Source organism: Hevea brasiliensis, chromosome 12 (genome assembly GCF_030052815.1).
Source record: "Hevea brasiliensis isolate MT/VB/25A 57/8 chromosome 12, ASM3005281v1, whole genome shotgun sequence".
NCBI classification, from domain to species: Eukaryota; Viridiplantae; Streptophyta; class Magnoliopsida; order Malpighiales; family Euphorbiaceae; genus Hevea; species Hevea brasiliensis.
In genome coordinates, this window is record NC_079504.1 from 6,277,880 (window position 1) to 6,290,129 (window position 12,250).

Here is a 12,250-nt window from a genome sequence, read left to right on the forward strand (position 1 = left end):
AAGAAGATGGGTTGCTACAGCCAGTGGAAGCCACCAGCGGCAGCCTAGGTGGGGAGAAAAAGGCGAATGTTCTACGAGTTTTGAGAGAAGGAAACGAAACCGATAAAAAGAATAGTTATACCTGTTTTACTTTCGACAAGGCCGTTCAAATATGATGTGGGAAACATTTGTACTACTAAATTGTATAGTTAAAATGGGTTAGAAGATGCTATGCAGATGTTCAACGTACATAAGTTCTCACCAGGTCAGGCCTAAAATGGTATCCTCCTGTATGCAATCCTCTGAATAATTTGGTAAATCTCATTCCATGAACATATGGTTCAACACCGGATACAATTACAGAGATGTTCAATATACAGAAGTAAAGAATAGTATTGGCTTTATTCCTTAGCACCAGCTGCTAATGAGGAATCTTGGTCACCTGTGAAGAAATTCTCTTTGTTTCTATCATCATTTTCTTTCAATAGCTGTCTCCACAACCATAAAACTTGCAGCAACCCGCCATTTGCAACATGCAAAAGAAACACTTGTGTGCGTGCTGCAAAATATGCAGAGATGACCTTAACAAGAACAAAGAAGCAACTGATACTCACAAGGAGTATGTTCAATCCCTTATCCTGTTTAACAACCAAAACAAATTACATCACACAGCAGCACAATTTTTTATATATTATTGTGAAAGAACTACTAAACATATGGCAAGAACATATAAGTAGAACTAGACAACTTGCCTCACTGGCCTGTAACATTTCCTGCAGTATTTCTTTCAAATAATCAGTTATCAAACAGCCAATAAGAAGACCAACAGGAATCATCAACTCCTGGTTTCTAGAGATGGAAAATATGACATCTGATACAGAGCTAAAAATGAAGATTGTTATGAGGGACCATTTCAGTGCTGCCTGTCCAATAAACAGTAATCGCTTTAGCAGCACATCCCCTGCCTTTCTCCAAGGAAACTCTTTTACAGGGTCAGGGGTAGCCACCCACAACCTCTCCTTGGCAATACTAAATTGCAAATTGACCTTGTTGGTTTTGCCAAACTGGGAATTTGTTATTTTCATGAAGGGTGTGGGAGAGCGGTGGGAATGTGCACGTAAAAATTGCCATCTATGGAGTTGACCAGGTTGGTTTTTGAACAGGATAATCTGTATAAAAGGCAAAACATAATTCCATAAACATAATTCTTCTGGAGATTGTGCCATTGGATTCAAGTAATGAATAAGCAATTCAATTCAAGTAACCTCTAGATAATCATTTCAATTTATATTGGACAGATTTTGAGAAAGAAAATTAAGAGGACATATGATTAGCTTTTAGTGTTTGATGCATGAAATTAAGGTGGCAAGTGTTATCTGTGTATCTAATTGATGGGTAAACAAAAAATTAAAGGGCATTGCAGGAATATCTTATGAAATTTCAACAAAACCTACAATTACAAATTATCACCATTTTCATCCAAAAGTTAAAATTCAACAAAAAAAAAAAAAGAGTACAAGAACAACAAAACAACAAAAACCACCTGTAAAACATAACCTAATAGCTCAAAAAGTGATTATACAACCATTAAAAACTAATTCACAATGCCTTGGAGGACTAGCATTCTAAATTATAGAATAATGTATGAACCTACTTCTCCGCTAACCACCAATCAACCATTTTATGTTACAATTTTTACTATGCAGTTTAGAATCTAACCATAAAGCCATGACCTTAATTGATTTCTATACGCCAATACCCCAAGCAGCAAGGTGACTACGGATTAGCTGAGCTAACAAGAAGTGACAACGCGAATTAGTTGAAACCGACAAAGAATCCACCATAAGAGAGGCGAAGCACACCTGAAATTTTGGAGACGAAGTAAATAGAGAAGACGCCATTGAAGGAAACGTTTGATTTTCTGTTATCCACTTGCACTTTCTCCAGGTCGTCTTCTCTTTTTCCTTCTCTTTCCCTCTACCCTCTAGGGTTTAGCCTGCCTGTGGGTATTTTAGTCATTTTCATGAACTATGGATTTGTTTGTGGGCCAGAACTTTGCTGAGAAACCCAACTAGTTTGGGCTTAGTATTGGGCTGGACTGTACTGATAACCCACCATGTTTTTACCCAATATGGTTTTCTTTTTTTCCTTGAAATTATATCGCATTAACAACAAAATATATTTTTAAAGTGAAATAATAATATATAATTTTATTTTCTAATAAAATTGCTAATGGTTATATATATATATATATATATATATATATGTATAATGATCTTATATGTAGATAAAATTATTTAAAGATTATTGTATTATAAATTTGCTAGATTTAATCCTGCTCAAGTTGAAAGATTCATTATGAGGGTAAAAAGCTCCCAACATAAATTTTTTCCATTCACAATAATCAAGTACTCGACTTTACTTAAAAAATATAGAATCTTTTACTACTCATATCAACCTTTATCGGATATTTTGATGATAATCATTGTATTTTTTTTTAAGTTCATTTTGATTGAAATTTAAATTTCAAAATTTTATAAAAATAACTCCAATATTAATTATTGAATTAAATTTCATTAATAATAAAGACTGGGAATACATGTATATTCTGCATAAAGAAAATGGATAATTATAGCACCTATGATAATCTCCTTATCCCACTTTTGAGAATGAAATGAGAATTCCACCGACGGTGGCTATCTTCTTCTGCTTGGAAAAAGCATAAACATTCTTTAATTATTAATTACCTCATACAAATTATTATTATTATTATTATTAAAGGTAATGCAATTTATAATAAGAACAAGACGAACAGGTCTAACAGTAGGACAAATCTACCAGAATTTACCATGTTAGTGAGTGTCATTATCATATCTATAAACAAACATAATGCCCTATTTAATATTGGCAGGTTCAATAAAATTAAAGACAGGTGACGACACTTTCCACTGTCGTTTGGCTGTTGTCACAGCTATCTAGGGTTGCTTCTGGCCATTACCCTTAATCAGAGGATACTTTTGGCGTTAATTATCGTCACTAAATCAAATTTGAAAAATCTTGGTGTTTTGTTGAGGGCTTTTTCTGCTGTGTATCTTCTTGGCGAGGGATATTCCTTTTAACTTTACAGGGAGAAAATTCACAGACTTTTTCTGTGACACAGTTTACATTGAGCTGTACAAAAATGATCTGCCATTAAATATATACTAGCTAGCAAGCTGCAGGACAATGTAAGGGCATGCTGGGATTAATTAAATGCAAAAACACAGACTCGGCAGCTATCATGGAAACAAAGTTATGTGGCAGTATGTGTAAATAGGCATTGGTATTTGGTACTGTGATGGCTGAACAAACTGGTTGCTTATGGCTGCAAATCAGTGACCCATATGGATTCTGGTCTGGGATTCTTGTGTGAAGCACCTACAGCTTCTCTTTATATAAAAGAACAGAAAAAAGCCAAATTGCTGACTTTAAGAGACACTGTATTTTAAGACATTGAATTAAAGTTTCATAGCTCCCTAACCTATGCATTGAAATGCCCATTCTTGCAAGAATAATAATACACCATAACCTAAGGTCTAAAACTCAAAAACCTCATTTCAACAGACTTTTCATCTAGTTGAAAAGTATACAAATATACCTGATACGTGGGTCTCTTCCATTCCATAATTATGAAATTAAGTATATGATTAGACGTAAGTGAACAAATTAAAAGTCATATGATATGCAAGTCAACTTAATGATATTGCTGTATGCTCTTCTCCCATAAGTTTAATAGCTCTAATTAAGAATCGATTGCTGCTAACGGAGTAGTGGTGGGGGGGGGCAGCGTTTTGAATAGCTTGACAAAAACAGCTACTTAGCTATCCAGTTTCAAATTTTGTCAACTAATTCTAACAAATCATGACCATATGTCTTACCAAACAACATGATTTGTCAACAATGCTTTGTTAATTTTGATATAAGAAAGTGAAAAGTCTCACAACTGTAAACAACTATATGCTACTTGTAGTCGGCCAAGAGATCATATAAAAAAACTTCTTCGACCTTCCCAAAACCACACGCTAATACTAATAAAGAACGTATATAATGGTGCACTCCTAGGTTTAATTACAATATAGTAAATACAATTTTTAATTTAAGTTCATGTTTCTTACCATTTGAGGTACGTAATAGCCCAGTGATAAAAATGTGTCATTTCACCTACTTGATTTAGGTTTAGTTCTCTTCATTCAATTCTTATTACCGTTGATTTCGAAATAATGACATCATTTTTGGAGTCAGATTTCGTAAATTGAGATCAAGAATTGATAATCATTGGCTGTATGGCCTTTGCAGTGGCGGTTCTTTTTAGTTTATGTTTATATGTCCTTTGCTCTGTTCTTGGTTTCCTTGTAAGGGAGTTTTGCCTCTACTTTCTAGCCTTTTGCTTATAAAAAAAAAAAAAAAAAAAAAAAAAAGAAAGAAGAAGAAGAAGGTGGTGTTCACGTCGCCTAATAGTACTTAGTAGGTAATGTACCTTATGAAAATAGCTTAAATTGGATATGACATGCATGGTGCGGCGTGATCCAAAATCAACAGTTCTTGGGAGTATATCATGTGAAACCTACAAAATTTAGAAATGCGTTGCCGTCAAATTCTAATGTTCACAACTTGGATTCATGTCTTATCTTTCCCTTCCACCTGGGAATAACAGTAATATTATATATTCTAGAGCTTAGGAATGTCAATAGGATAAGTCAAGAGCCAAGATCACTCCATATTGAGTAATTTTTCTCTACATCCAAGTGAATACATTCGTTCAATAATCCATAATTATTTTAATTAAAATCATGAAAGTCTCTTATAAAAATATATATATATAATTTTTTATTGGTGGAGGATTTGTACAACTTAGCGTAAATAAGAAATTTCCTTATTCTCATCCCATAGAAAATTAGAATCAAATTAGGAATTTTTCCAGCGAAGTAAGTCTTCCTAAGATTTTTTTTTTTTAATATTATATAATATAAATTTATTTATTAAAAAATAATTTTTAAATATAATTGTAATATATATATTTCTTATTATAATTATAATAATTAAATACATAAAAATAAATTTTTTTTAATAAAATAATAAAATATTATTTAAAATCAAAGTAAAATAAAAAAAAATTGATAAGATGTGTAATGGATGAAATCAAATTGACATGAATTTAATTCACAGTTTTTTTTTAATTATTAATCAATTTTCTCGTTTGGTGTATATATATATATATATAGAGGAGATCAAATTTTTGCATATATAATTATAGGAAAAATAAAAACAGCCAAGAGAATGGATGAAACACGCGAATGGGAGCATCCATATCGGGAAGCACGAAACACGTAAATGAAAAGTAGAGTTAAAGTCAAAGAATTACCTTGACGTAAATTAATTTCTGATATCGATTGAAACCAAATATGACTAAGATTTATCTACCATGGCTTGCAAGCACAAGCGACTAGCTAGCACCTTCACCCATGACATTCAAAACAACCTCTCTAATTAATTAATTTATTTATTTATCACTACATAATAATGAGAAATTTAAACCCCACTTTTGCATATAGATTCCAAATTTAATCATAATGTTTCCTCATCACTATCAAAGTTAACTATGAAAATTTATGTTCTTCATTGCTTTGTCAACAAATCAGCAGCTGGACTTTGAAAATTCATTTGAGTCCATTATGAATTGTGATCATTTATGTCCTACAAAGGAACTCACAAAAAAAAAAGTGAAAAAAATTTAAATTATATAGGAGACGTGAATCATGGATGAAAACTTTATTCTACACGTGGATCATTGATGAAAACTTTATTCTACAGTGATGAGTATATAAAGAAGCAGGCGCATGGACAGTTGGGTTGATTAAGTTACAGATAATTAATTTGTTTTCAAGGTTAAGATCGCTAGCCGCCATATACTTTTGAGCAGCTGACTATAATTGAATTAATTAATTAAGATTTACGGACTCTCGTCTATGATATTGATCGAATATTATTACAGCAGGGAGAACAATGACTTCCTATATAGACTGAATAATATCTTCATCCAAGTTAATGTAACAATGAAATATAGTATTTGAACGATTAGAAATGATCTTGGCTTAGAAAAGTTGATAGTAATGCAGTAAAATGCTCATATAGATGTGTATAAGACATCTAATATTATTCATGTGCACATCCTCCTAATCATTTTCACCTAATACTATACCTTTATTTATTTAAGGACAAGAATTGAAATAAGAATCCTTTTTTCTAGATTTTTTTTTACTTAGCATGTCATGTCTTTGGTTTGCCAATATTGAAAACATTTATTGACCTGGATTTAGAATGAACATATACAGGTTAAGTTTTTCCTAATTATTTCAATAAAATAATTTTACTTATAAAAAAAATGAAATAAGAACTACGTGTATTCTACTGTTTGAGACAATCTATACACTAGAAAACTATTAGTCCTATAATCAAAATATTCAAGCTTAATTAATTAAAACAATCATAGACAATGATGAAACCTATCATCCTATTGGGATTTTCAAGGCATGGCAAGACGCTTGCAAAAATACACACGCTTGTAAGAAATATAAACATAAACATACCTCATATCAGTGAAATTTTCAAGAAATGCTGATCATCACCAAAGCAAATCAGGGAAATTACACATTCAAATTAACATTTCCTCAGTCTAGAAGCTCCGAATTGATTGATGAAATTTGCGCCTAAAATAACTCAAGTCTGAAATACATTAAAAGAGAGCTCATGACACCCAACAATAAACTTATATATTATACTTTCTGTCAATAGGGATAGCAAACATATCACACGATGAGCTTATTAATTAGGGTTTCCTCTGAGATTCCAACATCAGCTTCCCTATGGCTACGAATCTATGTATATTATATATACCATCAACATACAACACATTATAGAGGTCCAGGGTACCTCAACTCCTCAAGAGGACATTCTTGCAGCAACCCTTGCTGTATGCCTTCACAGTGTGGAGCCATAGGAGGACACATCAGAGAGCTTATCTCACCCAAGGAGCCAACTATGCTTTCACCAGAAGTAGTCCCAGTTCTACCATTTAACATATCTTCGCTGAGCAGAAACTCTAGCCCATCCAATCTTTGTTGATTGTTGCATGCCATTTCCTCAATCCCCACAGGGAAATTTCTTTCTCCTTGAATCATCTGCAGTCCAGTCCCATCCATGTTGTACTGTGCTTGAGCAAATTGAACAGCAGTGTCATTTGAGATATATACTGAAGCAGAAGAGGATACATTATTGATAGGCTGATCATAAAGTTGCTGAGTGTAGGATATGTCATTTGGGAATTGATTATTAGGACTCGTTGCATTGCGGATGAGTTGATCATCTTCAGAAAATCTTCCTCCAAGCTTGATAAGCAGTTTCCTAATAGAAGCATGGTCATTAAAGCGTGGTTCTTGGTTGGAGAAGGGTGTGGGAGCCAGTAAAGGCAGCCCAGGCCAGTAAGTGTTTTGATTATTGTTATAATCATCTGAAACAATAGGATTAGCATTTCCTCTCTTCAGCGCTTGCTTTAGGCCGCCACTACCCCTCCGAGCCTGTTGCTCTTTTCTTTGCTTACCAAGAAGCTTCTTTTTCAGTCTGGTGTTCCAGTAGTTCTTTATGTCATTATCTGTTCTCCCTGGCAATTGTGCTGCAATTATAGACCACCTGCCCATGCAAACAAAGTGATTATATGAACCTAGGTCAAACAAAGCCATTATAGACCATCTGCTCATGGAAATGAAGTGATATTGTGGAAGAAAGAGCTTAGCTAGAAGATAATAATCTTAATCTCAGGTCAAAATTGAGCATATATTTGTTAAATGGATAAAGATAGCTATGATGGATAAAATTATTCATTTGAAGAGAAACATTACATACCTGCTCCCAATACTAATATAGAGGCTGCAAATTATGTCATCTTCTTCCTCAGAGAAGCCTCCATGCTTAATATTTGGGCGAAGATAGTTTAACCATCTAAGACGGCAGCTCTTGCCACATCTTTTAAGGCCTGATTCAGAAACAAACCCTCATGTATTGTATGAGATCAAAGAATATAATTATAAACCCACTTCAAAAGACTTCAGTTCTCGATTATATCTTATAATTAAACCATGAGGAATGAAGCAAAGGCTATAATTAATTAAAAAGTTCGAAAAAACATACCAATTTTCTGAGGTAAAGCAATCCAGTTACCACCAGTGCCATGTTTCTCTATGTACGCCTTGAGCTTTGCATCTTCTTCAGGTGACCATGGGCCTTTCTTCACGTTGGCTTTGTCGCAGCAAGGAGCCCTCCCCATACCTTCTCTTCCCTTCCCTTTTCCTTAATGTTTCTTAATTTTGAGCTTAGAAGTTTGATGTGTAGCTTCTCTTTCTATGTCAAAAAGATAGCAATTATGAGAGATAAGAGGATAGTCTATTATAAAAGGTGGACAAGGATAAACAGGGTTCCAAGAAGAGCCATAAGACTTTTAAAGTAGGGCATGGAATAAAGGCGGTGTTGTTGGAATATAAAAATGGAGAAATTAAAGAAGAAAATGGTTTATGTTCTTGTCTTTCTTTGTCCAGAATCAGTATAATCTATGCAGGCCGTTGATTTTCTTGGGACTCCTATTTCTAATAATCCTCGAAATTCAGTGGGACTTGTATTTGAAAATTTTACCCGTGATTGGAATTACAATTTATAGTCTGTAGATATATTCATAATTATTTTTTAATAATCATATAAAACTTCTAGAAAACATATATACAGATATTACTTTCATCTCGTAATTATATACCCTTTTTTTATTTAATTCGTGTGAAAAGCCTATGAAATCAAAAACAAAAACAAACACATACACAGAAAATGAAGATTTCTAATTTGAAATCGAGCTTGTGCTGCAAACGTAATAAAGATAGGTGGAAATGAAAAGGAAACATGTAAGAAAAGGTCAAGGTGCATCGCACTTGAGGCAAAGTGTCACATCCTAAGGTCTATTTACTTGACCTCTCCATGTTTACCTACCTTCCCTCCCGTTAGTGCAAAACAGTCCTCTCTGTTTTCCATGTTGCAGGCTATAGCCAAAATAGAGCAAAGCACAATTAGCGCTGTGTATATATTAGTGATACTTGATTGATTGAGCCTTATATTTGAATTATCAAATTATTTAATTATCGATAAAATAAAATAACCATAAAATGTAGACTATTCATATTAAAATTAAGAAATCAATCAAAGAGCAATGATGAAGAATGCAAACCCAGAATTTAGTGAGTTGGGTTTGAAAACGCTCGACTTTGTTGATGGAGCAGTCCCAGAATTGTAAATATATTTGAGTTTGGTGAAGATATAAATATATATATATATATATATACGTATCATGTGTTAATTATTTAAAGGGTACTATCAATGAAATGAATTGCTGAAAAGGTATGGATATTTGTGGGACCGAAATTAGCTAGTGCATTCTTAGCATCGATCATATATACACAAGGCAGGTTCTAATAATTATTTGTGATGAAAATGCAAGTGCAAAAAGAAGGTACTTAGGGACACAGGATTATTTGATACTTGATAATTAGTATGGATTAGACCTCTTGAAAGATTGGGTTCCCTTTTATCTTATTCATCATGTCGCGCGTGTATATATAACTCTTGTTTTGTTCTAGACTTCTAGTCTTTTTTTTTTCTTTTTTTTACACAATTTCAGTTTGTAACAAGAAAAATATAACTTAATGTTCAATTTTACTTATGTACTTATTGGAATGTTTAATTTAATTTATTTTAATTTTTTATTTAAATTAGTCCAGTCATTTTAATTTCATCTCAATTTACAAAAAAAAAAAAAAAAGAACTTCTTGATTTTAAGTTAAATAGACAAAAAATAAAAATGACTAAATTGAACATCTTAACAAATACATAGGTACCTGAGAAAATATTATCAATTTTACTGAAAGAAAAGGTATACAAAACCTTTCTTTCTTTTTTATTTCTATTTTTTATTATGTCTAAGTAAATTATGATCTTTAGAGGTGAGCGAACGAATGAACGAATGAATGGCTGGTGCTGAATTGAAGCGAACAATTGACAAGAAAATCACAGGCACAAGAATTTGCGGGTCACAACCATCATTTAACCCTCTTTGTCTATATAAAATGTGGATTTCTTGTTGTTCACCATCTCATATTATTCATTTTATGATTTTGCTTATAAAAAAAAATCTTGGCTGATGGACCTACAAGTTTGAAAATGGTTCTCTTTATATATATTTATATATATATCCAGGACAGTTCGAATCAATTTTCATCCAGTTTCTATTATCTTTCAATTCTTTTTTGATGATGTGAAAGAAATCAAATTTTTATTATTTTTATTGCATGTATAATTTTATAAACAAGATGTATAATAGAAACTTAAAAATGTATAATATTCCTGTAAAATTACACTCCATAGTTACACCTTATGAGGTTAATAGTTAGTTCAGATGTCTGTCTTACATCAATGGAGATTAGAAATTTAATTTCTCATAATTATATATATTTGAAGTGATTTAAACCATGTGTGACAGCCATGCCAAGTGACCTACCAATTTTTGGTGAAAGTTGGTGCAGTGAAGGGACTGCTTGGCCAGATTTTGTACAGCTGAAAATGGCACAATCAGTGGGTTTTTTTACTAAAAAGGTGTAATCAAGAATAAAATTATACAAAAAAATGTGAATTTAAAATTAATTACTAAAAAGAGGTGAATTATATTGAGTTGGACGAACTGAGTGTAGGAAGTTTTTAAAATTTGTACGCTATTTATAATAGCGTCCGCATTAAAAATTTTAAAGAAAAGTTGGACGCTATTCAAAATATTGTTCAGCTTTCTCTTAAATAATAAAAAATTAATTAAAAAAATTTTAAAGATTAAACGCTACTTATAGTAGGTTTAACTTTTTTTTTTAATTTTTAATTATTTTATATTTTAAATAAAATATAAATATTATTTTAATAAATAAAATTATAATATTTAATATTATAATATTTTTATTATAAATATTATTTTTAATTTAAAATTAAATTAAAATTTAATAAAATAAAAAATTAAAATTAAAAAAATAAATAATTAAAAAATTTTAAGAAAAGTTGGACAACGTCCAACTTTTCTTTAAATTTTAAAGGATTTTATTTTATATTTTAAATAAATTAAAAATATTATTTTAATAAATAAAATTATAATATTTAATATTATATATTTTAAATTTTTATTATAAATATTATTTTTAATTTAAAATTAAATTAAAATTTAATAAAATAAAAAAATTAAAATTAAAAAAATAATTAATTAAAAAAATTTAAAAAAAGTTTAACGCTACTTAGCGTTTAACTTTTTTTTAAATTTTTAATTATTTTATTTTATATTTTAAATAAATTAAAAATATTATTTTAATAAATAAAATTATAATATTTAGTATTATATATTATAATATTTTTATAATAATTTTATACTTTTTTAATTATTTATTTTTTTTAATTTTAATTTTTTATTTTATTAAATTTTAATTTAATTTTAAATTAAAAAATAATATTTATAATAAAAATATTATAATATTAAATATTATAATTTTATTTATTAAAATAATATTTATATTTTATTTAAAATATAAAATAATTAAAAATTAAAAATTTTTAAAAAAATTAGATGCTATTTAAATTTTTTTTAATTAATTTTTTATTATTTAAAAGAAAGTTAAATGCTATTTTGAATAGCGTTCAACTTTCCTTTAAAATTTTTTGATGCGAATATATAGCGTCCAAACTAACGTCTCGGCGTTCAAATTAGCGTCCCATACTCAACTCGTTCAATTTAATATAATTCATTTATTTTTAATAATTAATTTTAAACTCATTTTTTTTTAATATAATTTTATTTTTTATTACAACTTTTTGATAAAAAACCCCAAGCAGTAGGGAGTTTGGCAACGATCGACATGGATTAAGAAGGGTCTGGAGGGTAAAGCACAGTAAAAAAAATAGAAAATATACCTGAAAAATCACACCAATTCGTGGCTAACAATCCATGAAAGAAAGAAAAATTATTGCCCCTGAAAAAAATCTAGACAAGGCAAGACCCATAAATGGCTTTGACGTACGTGTCGACATTCAACAATCAATCAAGAAAGAAACAAAAAATAATGAGTAGGGTTACGTGCAATGAAGAATAAAAATTTGGTTGTTAAACTAGTTC

At 30.4% G+C, this 12,250-nt stretch overlaps 2 protein-coding genes across 2 annotated transcripts; both read right to left on the bottom strand.

Annotated features, from left to right (window-relative positions):
* Positions 1–272: 272 nt before the first annotated feature.
* Positions 273–1,969, bottom strand: LOC110669773 (uncharacterized). The gene is made up of 3 exons (XM_021831541.2): positions 1,842–1,969; positions 732–1,148; positions 273–617 (listed from the first exon to the last, which is right to left on the bottom strand). Exons 1-3 carry the CDS (start codon positions 1,878–1,880, stop codon positions 381–383), a joined length of 693 nt encoding a protein of 230 aa, XP_021687233.2. The 5' UTR covers positions 1,881–1,969; the 3' UTR covers positions 273–380.
* Positions 1,970–6,653: 4,684 nt separating this feature from the next.
* Positions 6,654–8,673, bottom strand: LOC110669778 (transcription factor RAX3). The gene is made up of 3 exons (XM_021831550.2): positions 8,203–8,673; positions 7,918–8,047; positions 6,654–7,704 (listed from the first exon to the last, which is right to left on the bottom strand). The coding sequence occupies exons 1-3, from the start codon at positions 8,336–8,338 to the stop codon at positions 6,930–6,932; spliced, it is 1,041 nt and encodes a 346-aa protein (XP_021687242.2). The 5' UTR covers positions 8,339–8,673; the 3' UTR covers positions 6,654–6,929.
* Positions 8,674–12,250: the final 3,577 nt, after the last annotated feature.